The 24,753-nt window shown below is 34.4% G+C and overlaps 2 protein-coding genes and 1 long non-coding RNA gene across 4 annotated transcripts in view; 1 reads left to right on the plus strand and 2 right to left on the minus strand.

The window, feature by feature from the left end:
- The first annotated feature begins 4,441 nt into the window (after positions 1-4,441).
- Positions 4,442-5,393, plus strand: LOC129743746 (uncharacterized). The gene is made up of 4 exons (XR_008736673.1): positions 4,442-4,602; positions 4,697-4,801; positions 4,900-5,042; positions 5,174-5,393. It is a non-coding gene; the product is annotated as an uncharacterized LOC129743746 (long non-coding RNA).
- A 3,480-nt stretch (positions 5,394-8,873) lies between these two features.
- On the minus strand, positions 8,874-10,812 carry LOC129743745 (protein cornichon homolog 4-like). The gene is made up of 3 exons (XM_055735883.1): positions 10,610-10,812; positions 10,186-10,508; positions 8,874-10,131 (listed from the first exon to the last, which is right to left on the minus strand). Exons 1-3 carry the CDS (start codon positions 10,682-10,684, stop codon positions 10,059-10,061), a joined length of 471 nt encoding a protein of 156 aa, XP_055591858.1. The 5' UTR covers positions 10,685-10,812; the 3' UTR covers positions 8,874-10,058.
- Positions 10,813-19,316: 8,504 nt separating this feature from the next.
- The window catches only part of LOC129743740 (calcium uptake protein 1 homolog, mitochondrial-like), a 53,790-nt gene continuing 48,353 nt past the window's right edge, over positions 19,317-24,753 (minus strand). For both annotated transcript variants that reach the window (XM_055735871.1, XM_055735872.1), the window contains exons 7-10: positions 20,483-20,643; positions 20,172-20,413; positions 19,825-20,042; positions 19,317-19,739 (exon numbers count right to left, since the gene is read on the minus strand). In XM_055735871.1, the coding sequence (XP_055591846.1) occupies positions 19,585-19,739; positions 19,825-20,042; positions 20,172-20,413; positions 20,483-20,643 (776 nt within the window). In that variant the 3' untranslated portion in view covers positions 19,317-19,584. The remainder of the gene's footprint in view (positions 19,740-19,824; positions 20,043-20,171; positions 20,414-20,482; positions 20,644-24,753) is intronic.

A 24,753-nucleotide genomic window follows, 5' to 3' on the forward strand; every position in this document is an offset into this window, starting at 1 on the left:
ATGAGTTACTACAAAGCCACTAATTCGTTCACTGTGTAGCACAAGGTGAGAATTTACGTAATTTGGGGCTTTTTATTTACCCACCCGACGACGACCGCGCATCCGACATCCGTAAGATGAAGCTTCTTCTTTCTTCGATAAACAGATTAACTTTCGTCAGTACTCGAAACACAATTTTAACTTCTTATCCACATACTGAAGAAGACTGACCCCACTCACTGTAGATTTTCGGTGCTCTGTTCGATCCGCTACGAGTGCAGGGGGAACCGACCTTCCGAGACCAAATCTGACGAGCCCGCGAGAGCGAGATACTGGTGTGGCCTAGATATCCTCTTCTGCTGGAGGAGCAAAAGGAGTTCTGCCTAAGAGGCCCCCCTTTTTAGCTGCTGGACCACCAGATTCACCGAAATGGAGAAAAATCCACAATGCGTTCCGCTACAAATTCGTCACCTTTCAATCAAACTTTTTCCATCATCCACAAAAACTTCCGATAGTTTTTTAACCCGTTCCGATGTAGTAACCTCACACTTGTTCCGCCAGGCCACATCACCCAGCACCCTACTAATAAACTGATGAAGCAGCAGCAGCAAAATCACCTTCCGAACGCGTTACCGTGTTTTGGCTCATTGATAGATCCGATCATTTTGCTAGACTTTTCCACTCTGAACTGAGCCAGTTGGTTGAAGACGGAGACGACCACGACGACGGCGACGACGACGATGACAACAATGATGATGATGGGGAGCTATCTCGAGTCTCTCTGGCCAGCAGCTCCATCCAGTCGTAGTGTAGAACCTGTCCCCAAAGCTGCACCGGAGTGCGATGGATGGATGGGTCACACACCAACACCAACTCTCAGAGAAAGATGCCTCCCATCATTCGGTCACAAAAACAGAAATGCACACATGCCCCACTGACTGGTGACTGGTGGAGCTCTGGACACCGACAAGCGAGAGCGAATGGGGAGCAAATGCGGCCCAAAATTGAGAATCTCTAGGATGGATGGGACGCGAAACATAGATCCAAAAACATTCGCAACCTGGCCCCAAAGAGTGAGCACTTTCGTTCGGATGGGGCTCCTCAAAACAGAAACCACCAATACAACCAGCTACGGTGACAACAACGCGTGCCGCGCGAGAAAACAACATTCAGCTGACTGACTGGGGGCGAGAGAGTATAGTCTACGGAAAATAATCAACAAGAGGTGGCAACACATGTGCGCGCTTGTCGACGTTTCCCCATTAGTAGCGGAAAATAAGCTAATTTTTGATGACAAAATTTAAAGCTTATTTAATTTTTTTAATTTTTTTTATAGATTTTACTAGTAGGTACATAAAGATTTCATTTGCTAAGAAGTTCGTCTAAAAGATTATAAAATAAATGCCCTTCTCCCATTTTTTTATCCATTCACAGTAATTTTTTTTTTTTGGTTTTATTTCCAGCAGCTCAAATTACTGAAAGCGTTCAGTAAAACAACTTATTTCAGAAAAACAGCAAACATTTTGCGATTTACTGATTTTTACAACACTTGGTCTGCCTTTCCGCAAAACCAGCAATTTTTTTTTGTTTCGAGTATAGTCGTTTTACCATTCTTATGGCATTCGCGACTTTATCAACGTTTGCAGTTGGCGGATCGTTATTGAAAAACTTATCCAGTACAACTGTGTTTGATGTTTACTCTTGGGCTCGAACTCGCGGACATCGGCTCAGGAGACAACAGATTTGCCAACTGCGTTATATCACAACAAATCCGCTGGAATCGATCTTCCAATTTTGCATAGAATAAATCCGGGCCAAATTCGGGCTTTTTCAATGAAATCCGGGCAACCGGGCTGGATCGGACTTTCCCTTAATTTTATATTGAATATCTGGGCAAACCCGGATAAAATCGGGCAAAATGTTATAACTTTTTCAAACACATACTTCCTTCTGCACTTAATCAAGAGTACCTATTTATTTTTACCTCAGCAATTAAATTTGTAATAAGGCCGGAACAAATATCAAACTCTTCTTTTGTCAAAATACTGCAAAACCACACCCATTGTAGAGAAATATTCATCAAATTTCATACAAAAGCAAGTTATAAAATGATAATTTATTGACCTGAACCTCCTACTGCTCTTCAATTGAAAGGCAGGTGGTTCAACCCAAAACAGGAGAAAATAACGCACATAACATTCCGAGAAATAATAAATAGCACTCAAGGTCATAAAAAGTAGTTTCCATCACATCCAGAACGAGGACGTCTACTAATTTCAACAAAACGAGAGGATCTGTACACAATTCATATGAATAGAAATGGCGCCCATATTTTCAAAACCTGCAAGTAATCGAAAAAATCTTAAAGACTACCGTCCAGGATATTGATAAGTTTTTTAATTCTCTGTATAATCTGTTCAATAGAACGCTACTTTAGAAAAAGTTGTCAATAAAAGATGACAGATAATCAGTTGGAAGAACACTCGCCATAATTTCGAGCTCTAGAGTTAACCAACACTGTTCTATAGGTCAGGTTTTTCAATGCAAAAAAAAAATAAACAAAATTTAAATTTATTTTGAGAAAATTAAGTCAAAATTAGAAACTTAGTGACAAAATATCAATAAAAAATCATCATAACTATCCAGCTTCTTGCTTTAGTATATTCCCAGGTCAAAATGTTACAGCTAAATAAAATGTTAGGTTTCCTCTTACTTATTTCATGTCCCTCTCAATTTGGAATAGTTTTTCTTTGTTAGTGTGATTTTTTATGAAAAAGGAATAAACTTTAACAAAAATTCGGTACCTTGACGTTTTAAATTGGCGAATTTATTTTTTACTATCTGAAAAACTAAATGAATACAGTCGAATTCAATGTTAATAAAATCTGTTTGCTGAATTTAGTGTCCACCGAAGAGGAGCTAATGCCAAGTAGCTCGAAACGTATGGGCAACTGGTTAAAAAGTTTTATATATCTAATCATTCCAAAACTCACCAAAAAAAGTCGATCAATTTATTATAAATCTATCACGACGATAAACAAAAAATCCGAATTTGAGAAATGTTAATAACGAAGTATTTATTTAAGATCAGTATTAGGAGTCGCTAACAGAAAAATTAGCGCTACTGGCTAAATCGCTAACTCAGTCAAAGATAGCGATCGCTAATTAAAACCACTAAATATGCTGAAAGCGCTAATCGCTAACTGCTTATTGTTGACAAAAAAACGTACACCGAAAAATTATTCAAACTTTTTTTTATTTCATGTTTTGTGGAATACAACACATATTTTAAAATTAATTTGTACGGCCTTATCGGTGAATGTTATGTTCTCATAGTGAGAACATTTCAAGAATTGAAAATTATAGATGGATAGAAGAAGATTAGAAGAAAATTACAGGTGTTGTAAAGAGCGGGTAGAAATTTTTAAGAAGCATTTTCACCACATACTTAACTTTTGTTCAATCACGGATCAACTATTTTGAAATGTTAGAATCGGACAGGGTTGAGTTTAACACAACACAATAGTTGATCTGCGTTTTGTTCGTTCGCACTACACGGTCTTCGACCGAGTTGTTCAACAGAAAGAATCCTTTAGAAAATTTACAAATTGGTACAAAACGAATACTCTGTTTCAAAGTTAAAAGCAAAATCATGTTCGTATTTCAAAACAAAATTAAAAAATTTCCAGACAAACACAACTAAGCTTGCTAAAATGCCCCGTCTTAACTGGACTTGCCCGGATATTTGAAACTAAATTTGGAAAAGCCTGGTACGCCCGGCGGATGCCCGATTATCGTTGAAATAGGCCTGATTTTTGGATTTATTCATTTTGTTTGCTAAATCAAACGAAAAACACAATTCGAGTCATTTTGATTTTTGATTTTAACGTTCAAAGATGATTTTTTTTTAACAATTATTAACGGTTTTTTGGAAGGCTAAAATACAATTTGAATCTGCTATTGGTATGTTTCAATGTAAAAAATATTGAATCAAGCGATTTATTTCTTGATTTATGTTAAAAAATTCCTCGGTTTTGCCTAAACTTGCCAGGATATTGCCCGGGTTTCGGGTTAAAAATTTTGAAATCTAATGCCTGAATTTTTGCAGGATTTAAGATTGAATTGCACGGATATGCCCAGCCTTGTTACGTGCCGAAAAACTTCTGGCAACCTTATACCATCAGTAATGATACGTGTTCCCTACACGGAAAAAAATTGCATGGGCTTTTCAAATACAGAGTCATGATAATTTTACTATATCCATCATTTAGTATTTTCAACCATGATTTAGTATTTGTTACCAAAAATCTGGGCGATAATACTACGACATAGTATTTTTACTATGCGAACTTTGACAGCTCATAGTAATTTTCTCGTGTCTTAATTACCATGCGCATGATATTTTGATATCACACTATTCGTGTTCTTGAAATTACTATGCCCATGGTAATGTTGAAACACCTGTCATTTATGTTGTCAAAAATACTATACGCATTATAATTCATAGTAATTTTACTATGTGCTTCGTTCGAGTGTTTGTTTTGTACGGGTCAGCCGTTCGCGATTTCGGAACGCGAATAAAAATTGTCGGTTTGTCAGATCGGGAAATGTACATTCCCTCAGGTGAGTAAATTGTGTGTTTTTTTTTTTTGTTACTTCTAATTAACTGCTTATGAAATATGCTAACAGAACAATTTTCCTATATTGTTGACGAAAGATTTCCCAGATTGTGTCGTCGACCAGCTGGAAAGGGCCTCAACGAGCCTTTGAAACAACGCACCCGGAGCGGGGCAGCAGATTAGTCTGGTCGGAAATTTTTCAGGTTAGTGAGACTTCGTTCTATTTCATTCACCAGCGGATAGGCGAATTTACCATTTTTTTAAATTCCATGTGTGATACTGTTTTTTTAAATTTATTTAGTGTCGGCGAATGCGCTCGAGTTCCTCAACCTCCCTCGATTTCGGATATTGGACAACGTCGGAGGACATTGTGACGAAAGCTGCTAACCGGTGAGCTGGCTTAATTTCAGCACATCTGCCGGGCCGTTAAATGCAGGCTTTCAGGTGAGTGAAATTGTGTTTTTATTTTCTAATTATTTTACTGCTTGTTGAACAAGCAAACTGAATAGTTTTTGTACGTTTTCGTATTTCCAACAATTAATTGTTTCCCGTTTTTTTTTTCATTTTCATTTCAGACGCTAAGTGTGATGCAACCCATGTGCCCCATTCGTGGGTGATGCTACCACCATGTCAATTCATGCATAAAGAAAAATAATTTGAATAAATAAAAATTTTAATTTGTAACAAATGAATTTTATTTCGAGGTCTTTATACAATGCCGCATGGTAATTTTGTGATGTATATCATGATAGGGTACTTATTTTAATGTGTTATTACGATAATGGAAAATTGCAATTTTACAATGCTCGAAGTAAAAGAGCACATTCTATCATTGACAATTTTACTATGAACGTAGTCAAAATTACTATGCGCCGCGAAAATTAACACAAAGTAAAATTACTATGTGCATGGTAATATCAAGAACAAAACATTATTGACTCAAAAATATGGTTGCGTGATGTTCATTTAAACCACGGATCTAGTAATTTTACTATGCTTTTTTTTTGTGTGTAGACTCGGAAACTACTGAACTGAAGCCTTATTCGTTCGCCTCTCACAGGAAGGGAAAAAATAAAGAGGGGGTCTCCAAAGCAAAAAAGAAATAACTTGAGAACCATTCAAGCAAATGGTACCAAATTCGTCATGGGAGAATTTTTGGCCATGAAATATTTCTATTAATGTTTGGTACCCCTCATTATTCCAGAGAGGAAGTAGGAAGGGGAAAGGAGAGCTCTCTTACAAATTTTAACATAACTCGAGAATTAGTCAAGCAAATGGAACCAAATTTGGCATGTGAGGGGATTTGGATACAAGAAATTTTTCAATGATTTTTTTAGACCCCTTCCTTTTTCCAGTGGGGAGAGTAATAGGAGGGGCTTCCATACCATTGTTATTGCTAAATTCGATAGCTATTCAAGCAAATTCAACAAAATTGGCCTGGGAAAAGGTTCTATGATTGTTTGAAACTCCGATTTGCATTGGGATGATAGGAAGACCCATACAAATTTTTGCAATACTCGATAACTGATCAAGCGAGGGGAATCAAATTTGGCATGCGAGGGTATTTGGGTGATCCAAAAGTTCTCAAGATGGTTTAAAGCTCTTCCTACCTGACATTGGAGAAACTTAAAGGAGGAGGGGGCTTCCATACAATTTCTTGCATAACTGGTGAAATAATCGAGCAAATGGAACTAAATTTGGGATGAAAGAATATTTGGATACGGAGTGGATAGACTCTATGATTGCTTGAGTCCCCTCCCAGATCTTAGTAAAAAAAAAGGCAGGGAAGAGGGGGCTACCGCAGTTTTTTTTAACAGATGTCGAAAGTTGATCCGTCGATAGGCACCGAATTTGGTATGGGATTGTATTTTGATACGATTAATGTTTCTATTATTATTTGGAATCCATCCCGTCTTTCATTGAGTGAGACAGGAAGAGTAGACGGGAGCCTTATACATTTTTGTTGCATATCTATAGAATTAATCATAAGAAAGAAACCAACTTTAGTAAGAGAGGGGTTTTGGGATGTAGAAATGTTTCTATGCCTATTCGAGAACCCTCCAGTGGAGGGTAAACAGGAAAGAGAGAGCTCTCATACAACTTTTTGCATGACTCGATAATGTTTTAAGCAAAGGGGTCAAATTTGTCATAGGAAAGTAAATGGAAATAAAAATTTAAGACTTCTACTTTTTTTTCAGTGGTGAGTTTGAAAAGGGAGAGCGGTGCCACCATACTTTGTTTTAATAACTTGAGAAATGATCGAGCAACTTTCGCATAGAAGGGATTGGAGTACGAGAAATGTTTTTTTTATTATTAAACAGGGTGACTCTCATGATTTACTGTTTAATGACTTAAATAGTGATCAAATGGAACCACTATTTGACTTGGGAGAGGAATTATTCAAAAGTAAAACATTTATTGTGGCAGCATATAGAAACTTATTAATAAATAAGAGTCTTAATTTTAGAAACAAAATAAGATTAAAAAACAAATTTTAGGACAGGTTTTGAAAACAGAAAACAAGAATCAATCTCTTTTTTTTAATTTCCTTCAATTTTAGAAGTTGTAGGCGTAGCATAGCACTCCAGATCAGCTAGTATCATATAAAAACTAGAGAGTAGTTGAAAGAAAAACTTAAACAATAAATTTCTGATACGATATAATATTGGAATAATATCATTGAATTATAATTCAAAGATTGAAGCTCGTTTTTCTCTGAGCATTAACACATTTTCCATTCCAAGCGAACTCAATTCAGGGCATAAAAAATTATAATTTGATAATTGTCCTAGTATCCTATTGAAAAGATGTTTAATTTTAAACCCTCATAGACTCATTTTTGATATGGTGATAAATGAAAGTCTCACAAAAGTGAATGTGTTTTGTTTCCTTTTACAAGCTCTTCACCATTTTACAATCACGTTTTGCGTTCTACCGGGAGAAAACGCCCCCACACGAAGGGCACGTCTAACAACGTGTACTTCACGGGAAAAACTAATCGGAGCTGAGCAAATTTTTCCCCGGAAACTTTTCCGCTGGATGCTGGCTGAATTTTATAGCTGAGAGAATCGCTCTTTCTGTGTGTACGTGTAAGTTTTTGCTCGGAGGGAGAGCAAGCAAAGGGTGTGTTGGCTCTCTCGATCGCTCTGGTGAGCGCATGATTTTCTTCATCCCCCAAGTTTTATGTATTATGCTGTTTTGGTGTTGACTGTCGTCGTTTAAGAAAAACCATGCGTATCCTTAGGGTTTTGTTTTTAGTTAGTTGTTCGAATACTTATTCAGGATTTACTGATTATTACCATTCATGTTTAAAATTATTGAGTTTCAACTGACTTAATCGAGTCATTCAGGTGTAAATTCACTTAAATAGAACATCAAGCCAAACGAGCCATTTTGATAAAAATGATCCACAAGTAGGGGGAAAGTTAGGTTGTCTCATAACCAGAGAGCAACAATTGGTAGCTAGAATCTTTTGACCCCTTGGTTGTCACAACATGCAAAGTGTAAACCCAAGAGGAGTCGTCAATATTGACTTGAAACATCGAAAAGGCACAATTTCGAATTCAGAATCTGAATCTGAATTTTCAATTTGAATTCAGATTCTGAGTTATAAACATTCATTCTGTGTATTTTGAATCTTCACATCGAATATCATTTCTGAATCAGAATTGTTAATACGAATTCATGATTCTGAATCTGTATTCCTCATCTGGTTTCTGTTTCAGATACTTAGGAACTCTTAATTTATCGAGGCTTTCATCCTCAGTATTGAATTAAAAATATGACCAAGAAGTATCCTGAATTTAATTGTTTTAAATATTTCACACCTCTCAATTTTTTTTTTTTCGTTTACACTTTTGAGTAAAAGAAAATCTCTTAAGATAAAGGAAGAATTTGATTTTTGAATTCCAATTCAGAATCTGATTTTTGTTTCTGAATTTATAATCTAAACTTCTAATCGCAATTTTCAAACATTCTGTATAAAAATTTAGAATCTGAATACTTCGTCTAAATTTTTAAACCGAATTTTAGATCTGAATTCAAAATCACCATTCGGATTCTGAATATATGTATCTGAATCTGCATTCTGAGTCTGAAATCATTATTAAAAATTCTTAGTTGGAGTTCTTAATCTGAGTTGTAAAAAAAATCGAGCTTAGCTCAAATGTAAACCTTAAAGTCCTTGTTATGCATTATCATACTAAAGTCTGGTGTGTGATATCGACTACATGTAAGAAAAAAGAAAAATAAAAACTTTCAAAACTGTTACTACTTTATATTTGATGACTGTCTTGACGAACTGGCTACAGTATTTTTTTTATACACGTTTAATCAATTCATTTAAGAGGACAGCCAACTGACTTTACTTCATCAAAATAAACTCAGTGAAGTTCATATTAAAATTCAGAAAGATATCCATGAGCAGGAAAACTTATAAATAGAGGCCGAAAAAAATTGTGATGTCAATCTGCTCATAGTTTCTATCAACTCTAAAACTCACAAACATGTTAGGAAATCTTTTATTATTTTATTTTAAGTTTGAAGATGTTAGTAATCAGAAAATTTCATCAACTTTTTTTTATAAATGAACTACACAAATCTTATATTTGCGTTATTTAATTTTCTCTGCCGCGTATTTTAAAGAACTTTTTGTTTAAATGAGGAACCAACGATGAGAATTCAATAATTTAATACAAATTGTATTCATTAGCCGTACCCCCTTATTCTGCGCCGCGCGTGAGGTGACGATAGTCGAGTCACCCGATTCCAGTAGTCGCTCTAGGTGAGAAACGTCTTTTAGAATGAACTTTTTGAATTCTTATCCTAATCTAGTAGTCACCGTGAGACACAAACCGTATGCTCTGTCACATCGGCTTCGAGAATAAGGTGACAAGACTCACGTGACTCCGACTCGACTCGACTATTGTCACCCCACGCGCGGCGCAGAATAAGGGGGGTAGAGATAATCAATAGCCGTTTATCCGAGAATTATGAGGATGATTATAATGATATCTAATGAGTAACTTGGATAAAAGAAACTATTTGTTTGTATTGATGAAATCGATGCTAGACCAATTAAGTTTTGAGATTGCTTTGGCGACCGTCATTTTGTCCATGCTAAGTTTCATCATATCTATACACAGGTTGCACCTTATGAAATGGATCAAACTTCGAGTTATTCAATTCAGTAGCTCGTAACGCCATTCTGAATCGACCACCCAGTGAAAACATATAGCAATAACACAAAAAATACTTTTAATCTCAATTGTCGAAGAAATCTTTGGCCTTTAACAAATGCATCCAACGACCTTGGGAAGCAAGTTGGTTATGAAACCAAATTACACAGTTCTCAGTCATGATGTGCTGGAGAAAATTTTCTCACAGCAAAACTAAAAAACATCTTAAAATTTATAATCGAAAACGCTCCCTAGTCCTGAGACTAAGCTGGTTAACCATGGGCTAGAAATCCGTTACGATTTCTTCCTCTTCGTGACGTCTGATTGGGTCTCCCTTCAGCATAGCGAGTATCATACTAAAATAAACAACGATTATTGACTAGTTTCAAATAAACCAAATGGTATCTTACCAATAAAGATAGACGAAGAATATGATCAAGAAGTACCCGAATCGGATCATCGTATCCCGCAGGTGCTTCTTCACCATTCCACGGTTGTGAATCTCTGCCGGATCGTACACGCCCAGATTCCCACTGGGCACCTTGATGATGTCGTAAAGAAGCCAGCCTATCATCGGAAGATTAGCTATGAACAGCATCCAATTGCCATTGATTAGCAGCAGGAAGGCGACAAAGCTGTGAGCCGAAATCTTGGGAACGATCCAAAAATTCAGCTTCGAACAGCACTGTTGAGCGTTTAGATAGTCACATTCCAGATCCGACAGAATAATCACCTAAAACAGTCATGCTTTCGCTAAGGAAAAATTAGATTTTCATTCATGATTTTTTGTATTAAAATAATTATTGATTTTCTCAGTTATCTTTCAAAGGATACGAAATAGATCAGAAGAAACAGAATCGCCCCCGTTAGGAGAAGCGTAATTCCAAACACCATCGTTTCGGGAAGCATGGCTGAACGATAACTTTAATCGTTTGAACACTAAATTATTACGAGTGCAACTACTGGATATAAAAAGAGTTATTCCGTGAATCGAGAATCATACTTTTCACCGAAACCGAAAATAGATTTGTTATTGCTAGTCGGAGTCTGACAAGCGCAAAACAAAGCAACCGAAGCCAAGAGAGAAACAAGATGAATCAATAAAAAAGAGAACACAAACACAGCCCTAATTTTGTAACCAAGTCGCCCAGCTTTATTTTCTCTTTTGATGGAATTTGAAATGACGGTTTTTGTATAGTTTAATTTTTGCTTTGTTTTACAAATGTTAATTTCAATAAAATGAACTTAGTTACATAGTTTCTTAAAGTCTAAACAATAAATAAAAATCATATCGAATCAGTTGAGAGATTAACAAAACTTACACTTAGGCGTAATACCGTGGCCGTGAGTTGCTGTAAACAAACGAAAAAGATCGACAAATTTATAATACGCACCAAATAAAATATACTTTCTACAAAAGATATCTAGCAAACCAAACCCTTAGGAATCGATCGGTATTCCACTTAATTACTAGGACGAGACAAGATGCCTAGGATTCTAATACGTGAACATGTATATGTTAGAGAATATTTAAAATTAGGGAGAATTTTGTATGATTTTATTTTTCTAAGAATTATATACCCAATTGCGTGAACAACCCAAGGTTTGAGTTCCCAGTAGAAAAATTTGAACCACTGATCCCTCGAGGAATTTTTAGAATTTTTTCATCATGCCGATAGAAAAATTCAGAACAAGATGGACATTAGCTTATTTGGAGTCTGTGAGATATAGTTTAATGCTGCTTTTTTTTTAAACCTTTCATTATTCTACCATATGATAGTGATATGACCCTGAGTTAAACAAACGTCAGCTCAGTCTAAAAATTTTATTTTATGGCACACACAATCCTATATTCAATTTGGGTAAGCACTTTAAGCCGCTTGGTTGAATGTATATAACTACATAATCAAGAAATGGATTCTTTTAAATTCAACCACTGAATTTGGGGAAGTATTAAATACCAGTATTTAGATTAGATATTTAGAAACCTTAAAGGTTTCCCCTTTTAAAACGGAAAATGAACTTGCACACTCAGGATGGATTACACTGTATGCTATATCTACGTAAAACTCATACACACATCCCCTTCTAAAATTTAAAAAAAATCAAAATTCCTCGGTTTGAACTTAAAAACATGTAAATTTTCGTTGAAGGTTTTTCAATGGCTAAATTGTCCAGAGCAGGGTGACCACAAATTTTTCTTTTTGAAATTCTCGATTTTCCCAATCAAAAATTCAAGGTTTCCAAGATTTTGATTGTCCATTTTCGTCGGGATAGTTCAAAATTTTCAACTAAGTTCATTGATTTGTTTGTTTCATAACAATAAAATCATTAAACACAAACTCGATTCTATTTTAAGGTTTTCAAAAATATGAGGTTTATAAAAATGATAAAAAACATCCTACATAGAATCGTCATGGGTTTACAAATCATGTTTACAAAAACATTGAAAATGGTGTATTAAACAGAACTTTTCAATCCATCATTCGTCATTTGACATTCTATTATTTTTTGATAAATTACAGCTGTGTTACTTCAGCTCGCAAATCCACGTCTTGGAGAATTTAAAACTGTTCTGAGGGCGTTCATTTATGTAGCTCCCTCGTCACAGACAATTCAGTAAAAATGTCGTTTTCAGACGTTTTACAATCATCCATAGTAAATCTTCATCTTCAAGTATAATATAAATTTTTTACTAAAAATGTATCTCACTAACTCACATAGAATTGTTTATACTACTACTTGATAAAAAATTTCAGTCATTTCCAATTTTCCAAACATCCTATCCGAACTTTTCTAGGCAAGCCCTGTTGGACCAATTTAAGACTTGTGCTAAAGAAATCACTATTTTGCAACTCGTTGCAATAAATAACTAATAAGAAACCATTCACGAAACAATATTTTTGCATCTTAAACTCTGACTTCAAAAGCTTAGAAAAAATATTTATTTGGGCAACAAGTTTATTTAACAGTTTGGGTATTATTTAACAGCATATCAAAGTTTAAGATATCGAAAAAATTAAAAAAAAAACATTATTCCAACTCTAGTTCTACTGTATTTTTTCATTTTAAACTAAGGAATTTCAATTTCTAAACGAATAACGAATATTTAAAAAAAAATGGCAGAAGGAAATCAAAATTATGATATCTTAGTTTATTATAATAAAATCAGAAGTTTCGTAAATCAATTAAAATAAGAAACTTTTCTTTCTAATTTTCAAAGCGCAGTAAAATTGTAATTTATAATTTTGCAGTTTAAATTGATTGGTACTCATAGTATACGACCTATGCTTTTCAAAAATCTTAACTTCAGAACCCATGAATTTCAGATTCAAGTTAATATTTTTTGTATATGTATAAGTAAAATTGCGAATTTTGAAAGAAATTTGAAAAGGAACAATGTAATTTTTTGTAGTAGCCATAACATTTTTAAAGAAAACATTTCCAAATAAAATGCATATAATCTTGTATACGGTCTCAAGATTTTTTAAAAATATTTTTAGCATGATCTAGTGCTTTAAAACATTCCGAGCGGACGTTATGGCAAAATTATAGCAGATTTTGCTATCACGCATTGAGAAAATTTGCTCTCATTTTGCTCGACATACGGTGGAACACTGCAAAAATGAGAGCAGAAATTTCCATACTTGGTTAGCAAAGTGATGCCAAATTTTGCTAAAACTGAGACCCCAACTACACCTTGTTTCCGAGAGCATGAAGAGCATAATTATGCCAATATAAGGCATCAAAACATTTTCTTATTTGGAATCAATATGCTCTTAAAACTTTCTCTTAGAAAAGGCAAAAGCTGTTTGCAACCTTAAATCATTCAAAAAAAACAATTGCTAATTCTGCTTTCATGGCGTGATAGCCAAATTTGATTTTAAATTGCTGTGAATGTTTTCTCTGGAAATTGAATTTAAATGCAACATAACAAAGTATATTTATCATAAAAAAAAATATTTCGTACATTATTTTAAACTATTTAAACTATTGAAAAACAGTTCTGTTTGAAAATATTTATTGATAAGTTATAAATGTTATCAAATATTGTTACGAAGTCGATAAAATATTTCCAAAGACAAAATTCCCAACGTTTTCATTATAAATTCAATAGAGGGTTAGCTTTGTTATGCAGAAAAATGTGGATTCAATTTCAGGGAAGAAAATTAACAGTCAGTTGTTCAAAGTATATTTTTATTTTGAGCAGTTTCTTGAGGTAAAATAATGAAAAATAACTGTTCCGGTTGATAAAGTTATAACATATTGTGTAAGGTTTGCTTGAAAACAACCCCTGTCTCAGGAAAACAAATCTTTTAAATTTCAGCAAACACATGCTAAGCTGAGCTTGTTAAGCTAAAACTAACTAAGGGAATTTATGCAAAAAAAAAACAAGTTGAAAAGTGGGCAAATAAGGTTTTTAAAATCAAATAAACTCAACAGTGTAGGTACATAAAATTTTCTGAAACTATAAGCTAAGTTATAAAATGCAAATTGCAATAAAAACATGATATGAACATGTTTCGAAATTTGTAAAGTCTTTATTTCAAAAATTGATTTTGCGCACCTAAATTCGTGATATTTTGTTTTGAAATTTGAAACTACTAAATTTTAAGTAAAATCAATTTGTTAAACCAACAAAAAACAAAAAAACCGATTACGAATCTATTTATTATCCTCCATTTGATAGAGGATGAAGATCTTACCTAGCTATTCTAGTTTCAAAGAAACAATGCTAAAAAATTTAATTTAATCATCAAGTTTTAAAAAAGCAATGGAAAAAATGTAACTTTTTGTGACACGATCGAAGAACATTTATGAGCTTACGGTATAAAAGTTTCAAATTCCAAATTACTTTGTTCAAGACTGTGATTTTTTTTTACTTATGGTTTGAAAGAGAGAAAAAAATCCAAAATATCCTTTAATTCTCACATTTCACCAGACTGTGATATATAAACTTCAAGGACGCCTCAATTTTCTCAGAAGTTTCAACTACTCGATTTAAGAATCTTAGAAATGTTCCAAAATGTTGCTAACAAATTTCTTAAGTTAACCTTAGAATCTCGAAAACTAGAGCTAGCAGAAAAAAAATACAAACTGCATATTTGGATACGTCGCTCTCAAATTAGTCAAAACCAGCTCTCAACCCCTCGACAAACGGAAAAACGTAAATTTGGTTGCCTTGTGCTATCGAACAGAAATAGGTAAAAATAATCAATTGCAATAATATTGCAACAAATATGAATATTTTGAGAGAGGTACCATGCAATGTTGAATCATTTTATATTTTTCAGGAATTTTCATTGACAAAAACACCCTCTTTAAAAAGAAGCTCTTGAATACAGAGTTGCTAAAAATTCATATGACTATTTAAAGTAAATTTTCACTGGAATTTTCTAAATTTTATTTAAATTTTTGTCACAGATCAGGTTAGAAATCAGTTCATTCCAATTTTTTGCTAATTTTCAAAGGAATCTTAACATATTCAAGCTATCAAGTGTAATTACAAAGTTTCTTGATAAAATGTGATAAGTAATCGAAAAAAGTTAGTTGTGAAAGAAAATCTGAACCCGTGATGGTTTTTTTTTTCAAACAGTGGGTTTGATAGGAGATGGTTTTCTTTTCAATCCATCAAATTTTCAGTGTATTATCAATTTTTGAGCTAACAAAAAACGCCCTTCCGTACGCAAAGATGTGTGATTAACTCTTGAATAAAACACTATCACTGGGCACTTATAATATTAGTATCTTTGGGGCCGTTCACTAATTACGTAAGCACATAGGGGGGGTGGGGGGGTTTCACATTTTCTTACGATCTCTTACCAGGGGGGTAGGGGGGGTTTCCAAAAATCTTACGTAAGAAATGTTACATTGATAATTCGTCACAGCCATTCGAAACCATATTACTCAGTTTTTTTCTCACTGCCTATTTATTGGTTATTTGTGACGTTATGTTATTTATCTTTTAATGTCTTTTAATGTATCAAACTTATAGAGATCCAAGTCAAACCCCTATGCCACCAAAACACTAAACCACATTAATAAAACAGATCGTCACTTCTTGCCTTTCATCATAACAATATTTTTAATTGAGAAATTTATAGAAACAAAAAGGAAAGTGGCGCGTTGTGACACCACTATTTGAATCCATCGTATTTCGAAAACGACTTCATCAACAAAAAATCTCCAAAAGTCAATATAAGGCGTTTAGGATAATTAATTTTTAGACAGTTTTTTCAGTAATAGACACTACTAACTCTAAATTTTACAAACGATTAACCAAAAAATCCTTAAACTTTATCGCTCACCACTGAAATGAGTCTGAGCTTTAAGTTTAGTTGACAGCGTTATTGTCGTTAAACATTTTTGCAACAATTTTTGTAGTTTAGAATTATTTTTTTTTTATAGATTTTTCTGATTTCCAGGTCAAAAACATTACAATTTTTATGGTACCTTGTGCAAACCTCATCTTTAGCTCTCTTTTTTAATCGGAATTTAGATTTTATATTGTTTATTCGATTGTGGAAATTTATTAAAGTTTATTGTTACCTCGAACATACTATATCTAAATGATGGTTTTTAAAATCGTTTATGAAATTTCATCTGTTGTTTTGTATAAATTGTGCTTTTCAAATGCAATTATTAAGTTTTACTTAAAAAGTGCTATGCCTAGAAGCGTGGATGTCACGTTTTTAATATTTTCATTCTTTTTTTTTAAAAAAAACGTGTCAATTTTCAAACAATAAAAAACGTAAGATCTTACATGGGGGGAGGAGGGGGTTTTGAAAAATCTTACTTTTTCTTACCAGGGGGGAAGGGAGGGTTGAAAATTTAAAAAATCATGCTTACGTAATTAGTGAACGGCCCCTTTTTACATTCCCAAATTTTCAAAAATAAGTTTTGAATTTAAAATGGATAATTTCTCATTTCATTCTTCGAGGCAGTTTTGAATTCTGGTTTCCGGTAAAATTAGTGAGATTTTTTCCCAATTTAGAGGTAATTAATGAGAGTTTTTCAATTTTAAAACTTATGATATTCTTCTTACACATTTTTTGAACTGTTTAACTCAAACTAGGAAATTGAAATCATTAATTTGAATTTTGAATTTTGGTTTGAATCCCTGATCTTATTTTCCCGGTTTCGAGACTAAATTCCAGGTTTTTTTCCCGGTTTGCCCGGTGCGATTTTCAATTCTCGTTTTTTCCCGGATCTGTGGCCACCCTACTAAAGGTGTTTTTTCCGGGATTTTAAGCCCGTTTGAGATTTCATATTCACCAAACTTTTGTTTTCTGGAAATTTAACATGTCTATTCCGCTCAAAAGTGTTTTTGTTTTCAAAATTATTTCAAGTTAAAAAAACATTCATCTATAATTATAAAAATGAATTGTCTGTCTGTCTGTCTGTCTGTCTGCCTGTTCCCTATAGACTCGAAAACCACTGAACCGATTTGCGTTTATCTTGGCAGGTGGGGGCTTCTGAGACCTGTAAGATTCTCTTAATTGCTTGAGATTCCTGCTTAGTCTAGAAGGGAAGAGGGGACCTCCCAAAAATGAAAAATAATTGAGTATTTAACTCGAGAACGAGTCATATGGAACCAAATTTGACATGCAAGAGTATTTGGGTAGGCAACAGATTTCAGACTTTTCCCGCCTTGCAGTAGAGACATAGAAACGGAGGGTCCTTCCATACAACTTTTTACACAAATCGAAAACTCATCAAGCAAATGGAACAACATTTGGCACGGGAGAGTATTTGCAAAAATAATATATTCAAAGATACCTAGCTCTTAAAATTATGCATATAAATGCCAACGGACAATCCTTTAACAAACCAAAACACCATCTACTGACAGAAAAGGTCAACATTTCTCGATAATTGAATTTTTCACTTGTACCCCTCGTTCCGGGGGGTTTAAAATGCACTCTAATATGCTTTTGAGCAATTTTGGAATACTTTTGCAAAATGCACTCCGACATACTTTAAATAATTTTTTAAAAAAAGCTAAGCCACTGACTCAATTTAATTGAGAACCTCACTCGTTTTTGCGCATTTAGATTCCTCAATAAAAAAAATCTTTAATTAAAACAGATAACTAATTTGTATTGCATATCTCGTTGAGCCTGATCATTGATTCCAAATTCCACGGAACAGCGCTGAGGATATTGCGATTAAGGGTTTTGATGACGTGACCAAGTATTTATTTTTATTGGGATCCTGATTTATGATATATTATACAGATTTTTCCCAAGGTTTTTTTTATATAACTAATTTATTTGAAACGGCTCATACGTTTAAGCTTTAAGGAGCCACACTCGTTTTTGTTTTTTACAATAGATTACATAAATCTAGCTTTTCCCAAGGTTTTAATTTAATTTTTTAATTCATTCAAATGTTGATAAATTTTATCTAGTTTTACTAAGATGTTTAAATCAAAATCTTAAATTTGCTAAGCTTTCCAGTTTAACTGTGAACAACTAGCAGCCACTTGAAAGCATGTGATAAATATGATAATTTAGAAATTTAAAACTTTAAAAATGATTTGATATCAGGAAGTGCTAATTCGTTTTTTTACCAAATAAGCCATTTCAATAACAAAAAAGCAAAAAGTAATGTTTTCTTACTCTCAAATCAGATTTGAAAAAAAAAAAGTTTCAAATCTGTCCACGTGCACATCCGGGGACGGGGGTTGGGATTTGCCAAATTTCCACGCTTGTCCACGGATGGGAGGAGGGGGTCTAAAATCTCGTTTATCTGTCCAAGTGGTCTCTGAACAGCCTCCAAGGAAAAAAAAAGCTTTGAATAGCGATTGAAGACTCTGATACCGAAAACCCGTGCTTATTCTGGAGAGCCAAGACCACGTAGAGGAAGACCTCAGTGTGTTTGTCGTGCAAATGAACCCTCAAACTGCTAGTTATTTCCGACCGTGTAATATAATTTGGTTTTTTTCCTTAGCGTGTTTTATTAAATAGTTGCATTTCTGCCGCAGCATTTGATGGTGGCGCTTTTTGATTTTGTCCGTCGATTTTCCCTAGAGTTCCGAATCTTGTAATGGATAATTTTTGGTATTTGGATACAAGAAAAGTTTCTATAATTGTTTTAAACCCCTCTTCCTCTTCCCTTTAGGTGATAGGAAGAAAGAAATAGGTCTCCAACCCATACAAGTTTGTCATATATGTAGTTCACGAACTGGTGAAGCAAAAAAAACTATATTTGACATGAGAGGTTATTTGGGTACCGGGTCTACCGGGTCAGCTAGTACGATAGAAAAATAAACTAAAACTAGAGGACGATGAAAGTGGGTTTAAATTTTCCATATACAAGGTACCTCACATTTACCCATGGCAGCCCTTCTGAAATAGTTCTCAGAGTTTCTGAAACCCCAGTTACAGTGATACTGACTTACCCCATGCAAAAAGTTAGTTCACCAGATGACCAAATGAAAAATGCTGACTGTACCCCACGAATGACGGAAACACCGGGAAGACATGACCGTTCGGATCGAGTACAAATGGACACACACCGTTCAAGAAACATCGAAATATTTAATAGATGTCATGTGCGCATTGCATGGTAACTATGAGGAAAGATGAACGACAATAATACAGAAAGGTTGATTCTCAGTGAAGAGAGGTAGGTAATACGTAGAGTTGGAGACAAAACGATAACATGACATGAACTTATGGCCGCAAGGCAGATAAAGCTATTTTACAAATTTGACTTAAACAGGACACGTATTGATACGTTTACAAAGACGACGAAGCACAGAGTGGGACACCGTTTAACCTCATTTGCCCGTGATGTCAATTTACTTACAAGTCCAGAAGTACGGGTTTGGTGTCCTTGGCACATTTGAGAATCGAATGCATCAGTTTGACGAATCCGGTATCCTTGGGCTTCTCCAGGCCTCGCAGCAAACGATTTTTCATGACAGAAACAAACTCTCTATTGCTCAACTGACCGTCCACTATTGAGTAAAGATGCGTTAATGTATTAGAATTGAAAAAAATTGAGAATGAAATAATTCAAAGCATGCTGTAAACCACACTTACTGTTCTCGTCGAAGATGGTAAATACAACGTCAATGACGTGATCAGTGAGCTCTACCAATGCTACCGTCTTTGCCACATGTTTCAGCGTGGCCTGATCGATCGACGCTCCGGCAATGTGGTAGAACGTTAGAGCGGTATCGACGTCGTTGATGTTGTTCAGAAAGTGGAAGAAATTGAGATAATCTTCCTTGGAGATACCGACGCCATGGTCACGGAACCTTCAGAATGTCAAAAGCAACGAAATACGATGTAACACAATTTAAAAAAGAAAATTGCAATATTTTACAGCTTTTCCAAAATAAAGAATATCTACAAAAACGAACGCTCTAAAAACGCCTACAACATACCTCTTCTTAACCCGCTTAATCTTCTTGATTTTCTTCTTCTGCGTGTACCCGGCATAAGCGAGAAGCAATTCGGCAAATTCTGCCTCACTAATGTTACCGTTTTCGTCCGGATTCTTACGCAGGAACTCCAGGGTCAAGATTTCCCGCTGCAGCTGATGCTGGAAGTCCAGAAACTTTTCGATCGTCAACTTCTCGTCGTTTTTCGGCCCGAAAAAGTAGGTAGTTAGCGCTGAGTTGACACCCTAGAAGCAGCGATACAAGTTTTAAATGATCCAACAAACTTTCGAACGCTTTATTTTGACTCAACCTACTTTGAAGGTGTTTCCGGTGTTGGCGTGATCCCGATGCCGATTACCGATGCTCGTTTGCTGCCGGATAAGATTCGCTACCTTTTCGAACTCTTCGCTGTCGACGTCACCGTCCCCGTTCAAATCGAACATCCGGAAGGCAATCTCGAAGTGGCGCCGGGAAGCTGGAATAATAAAAAAGGAAGATTTTGCTATTATTGCTATTTGACTTTTCACTATTGTGGCTCAGCTTTGAAAAAAAAACATATCACTCGAATCGTACTCGAATCGTAAATCGTTATTCGTAATTGAATCGTATTAAAAAATTTCATTTTATACAATTTAAGTTATGTGGACATCTAATATTTAATTTTATTTTTATTTTAGGGAAGTAGATTGATTATGCACCAAATTCACGCGAGAAAGATTCACTATGTATAAAGATCACGCTAGAATTTAAGACACTTTGCGTGAACTTCTGATCAAAAATACCCTGAAGATGGTATTGTACACAAAAATAGGTCTTAGTAATGAGTCCTTAAAAATTGACAAAACGGATTTTCTTAATTCTTCATGAAAATATGTGAAAATATATAAATTAAGCTTGCCAGATTTTTCAGCATGTATCCCGGCCGGACAAATCCGAACTATTTTATCTGAAAACCTGGCAAATGCGTTTATTTGATTTCGAGGATGTCGGGCAAAACTGTAGGCAAAATTGTTCAAAACCCTGGAATTAATTAACACAAATCAAGAAAACAAAAACCCGAAAGAAAAATTTTCGTCATTTTTCATCAGCAGTTTGTATATCGTATATTCGGCTTTAAAAAATCCTTTCATGATTTTTATAAAACTTGCTCAAATAAAGTGAATAAATCCGGGCAAAATCCGGGCTTTTTTAAAATGAAGTCCGGACAACCGGACCGGACTTTCATCTAATTTTGTAATAAACATCCGGGCAGACCCGGATAAAATTGGGCTATCTGGCAACTTTTACATAATTACCACTTGAAGGCCCAATAACTTTTTGATTTTTCGAAAGGTTCAATATCAACACTGTGAAGCCGTTGAACTCACAAACCTAACTATTTTATATTTTTGTATAGTTTTATGCAAAACCAACAACAATTGATGAAAAATAAATAAAAATAAAATAAACTATCACATACCATGCTGAAAAGTTCTACAAATTTAAGAAAATTGCAAATCACATGATTCCGTACATGAACAATTCTCGATCTTTTACTTGTTTTCTTCTATAAAAATGAATAAAAAAGATATGGCATGGTGAAGGCACGGCATTGATTCCATCAGCGAAAAAAACTTTCAAGGTTTTGCAGTTTCAAACCATATGCAATTGTTTTTTTTTCTTTTTAGATTGGCATCCCATTAAAATTCAAAGAAAATAAAGAACTAGGAAATCCAAAAGTAAACGCGAAAATAAAATTATGTACTTCTTGTGATGAATTTAGTTATAAAAAATAATGATAATTTTCTTAAAAACAGTTGCTTCTACAAATTTCAAAGGTAATGGTAAGAATAAGAGAAACATAAGATATCAAAGAAAAAAAGAACATAAGCCGTAAATATCGAAAAAGAAACAATGGCTCATCGACGAGACTTGAACCCGCAATTTCTGATTCAGTACAACGGCGCGTTAGACCTTTGATCAAAATTGATGGCCTCGGTCAATCACCGAGTAGCAACCATTGGCGACGTAGAATTAATTCTACTGAGCCACGCCAGCAATAACGGAATTTAAAATGCATATACCTACATGTTTACCTTTATTAAAATAAAAATAATAAAAAAAAATCTAAGAACATCGGATCATCCATTATTTAAAAAATTGTATTTATCATTTCTGGATCAATGATTTAAGGTAGATTTAATTAGTCAAACAAGCTAAGCTAAGAAAAAACCACCTGAAACTATAGAACATTACAAAGATTATGAAAATGAAGGTTTTAATTCAATGTTCAACTTTCCCAAAGACCGCGACTAATTTTGAACTCAGAGAAAAAAAGTAACGGAAGTTTTTTTTGTCAACTTTTCCCAACTCTTCAAAATACGGGAATTTAATGACATTTTGAAGAAGATTTAAGCCAAATATATAGCTTAGTTGGCCAGTCAGTTGCCTCTTGCTGAGACGATGACCGCGAGTTCGAGTCCTAGAGTAAACATCGAATACAGTTGCACCGAATAAGTTATGCAATAACTCTCCGCCGACTGCAATGTTGATATAAAGTCGCGAATGCCATAAAGGTGGTAAAACGACTTTAATCGACACATTCAAATCTTAAACGAGAAGAAATCTAAGGCATATATTCAACGGTACATTGGAATGTTAAACACAATTTTATCACGTTCCCAGCACAATATTTTTAGCTATATTCTCATGCTGCTTTAATATACGTTCTATTTACATTAAAAAATGATCGTATGAATGTTGAAAAAACAGCATTTACCTACCAATGTGGACATACATAAATTTCAAGCTACAAGAACTACACCTATTGGGCACTATCCGACACCTTATTCGTTTCTATCGGAAGAATGCAAGAGGGCGCAAGATTTTGCTCTCATAGCCTCCAAATCGTTGCCAGCGACAATATTATCCAGTTCTCTCATTGGTCAATATTTATCAATTCCCATCTGATTTTTAGCCATCTGGATGCACTGCCGGTTGCAGAGAGAATATGACAATGATTTTTTTCACTTGAAGTGCGCGTGGGAGCAAGACATTTCAAAATTTACAAACAGGGCGGACATTCTATGATATCCGATTTAAACTGACTTCAGACGACATTTAATACGATCTTTTCACTATGCAGTTGGAATTGCGATTCGTAGCACCATTTTAAAAGACCTAATTGATAATTTCTGATACGATTTCATGTTTGCTGGGTTCCTGTTGACCTGAGATGTACATTCGATTTAAAATTTGCAAGATGGTCAAAATGTCAAATTTTATGCTTTTTGTCAAGGGAACACTTCATTTAAAAAAATCCAAATTCCTCCCGAGTTTCAATGATTAAAACAACAGTATGTCCAGCTTTATCTGTACTTGTTTCTGAACAGAATAAAACTAAGTTTTCAAAAAAAAGTTACTAAGCTTAAGTTCCAAAAACTGATTTATGCGAATATGAATTTGAGTATTTTCAATAATCGATTATGCAATAAATATGGAATCAGAAAAAAGGTTGGACTAAATTTGGTGCAATCAATTATTGTTAAATGCCTCAACAATCATGATTGCTGAAAATGTTTATTTGCTAACCTTAAAATTCTGTCGAAATATCGTGATGTATGAAGGTGCAAAGTTGCCAAAGAAAGTCAAACAAAGGGTCCAGTTTTATGTACAGTATGACGAATAAAAAATACAAACAATTTTAGCAGTCTGTTTTGTGTTGTTTTTTGGCGTTTTTTGAGGATTTTTTGTGAGTATAAGAGCTCTAACCTTCATCTGTCAATCGAGGTACACTGATAAATCATTTTACACATTTTACAAAAAAAAAATCACGAAAATGTTCGGCAAATATATGGAGCTATCAAGCCAGTTTTTGATTTTTACACACCATGCAGATTCAAAATTAACACGTGTTTTGTTCTGAATAAGAAAAAAATCTGTGAAATCAATTTTGTTGTTTTTCTCAATGAATTTGGTGCCAGCTATGTACAAACAAACTACGTCGAATCGTCGTAATAAGTCGATTGTAAGATGCCGTCATTATTTGAATTTATATGATGTTTCTTTTTCTAGATTTCGGATTCGGCCCTGGAGAAATTGTTTGGGAGAAACTGAAAACGTGTTTTCGTGAAAAAAAAAATTGGTTTAAATCCTCATTTTGATAAATAAAAGCACACTAAAAAAAAACTCCCTCGCATTCGGTTTCAACCGTACATGAAAACAGCGTTCCTGTTGCATATTTCTTGATTTAACACATTCTCTTCTCTAAGCGCTTTGTTATTATTCCACACATTTTCCCATTTTAAACACTTTTTGCATAATGTGTAAAACGCACACATTTCGGTTCCTTAAAGGGTATTTTACATTAATGTTTAGCAGTACCTTCACACATTTATTGTGTTGGTCTACTTATCTCAACACACTATTGTGTGAAATGATTTGTCAGTTTAAACGGCATGCTACTGTATGCTTTACTCATAATTTCCATAAGAATGACAGCTCATCGAAGTGAAAGCTATTGCTTTCTCGGTTTAACAAATGAGAAATTTTACATACTCAGTCCTGATTTTGAAGAAAATCAAATCACTTTTTTGCCTTATAAGAA

This window comes from Uranotaenia lowii, chromosome 2 (assembly GCF_029784155.1).
Source record: "Uranotaenia lowii strain MFRU-FL chromosome 2, ASM2978415v1, whole genome shotgun sequence".
In the NCBI taxonomy this organism is placed as follows: Eukaryota; Metazoa; Arthropoda; class Insecta; order Diptera; family Culicidae; genus Uranotaenia; species Uranotaenia lowii.

What these genes read in the sequence shown, in the direction of transcription:
- LOC129743745 (XM_055735883.1), bottom strand. Translation starts at nt 10,684, where the DNA reads ATGCTTCCCGAAACGATGGTGTTTGGAATTACGCTTCTCCTAACGGGG. An exon ending in TGTTTCTTCTGATCTATTTC is followed by an intron (nt 10,509 to 10,609) that starts GTATCCTTTGAA and finishes TGACTGTTTTAG; the next exon opens with GTGATTATTCTGTCGGATCT. An exon ending in TTCTTCGTCTATCTTTATTG is followed by an intron (nt 10,132 to 10,185) that starts GTAAGATACCAT and finishes TGTTTATTTTAG; the next exon opens with TATGATACTCGCTATGCTGA.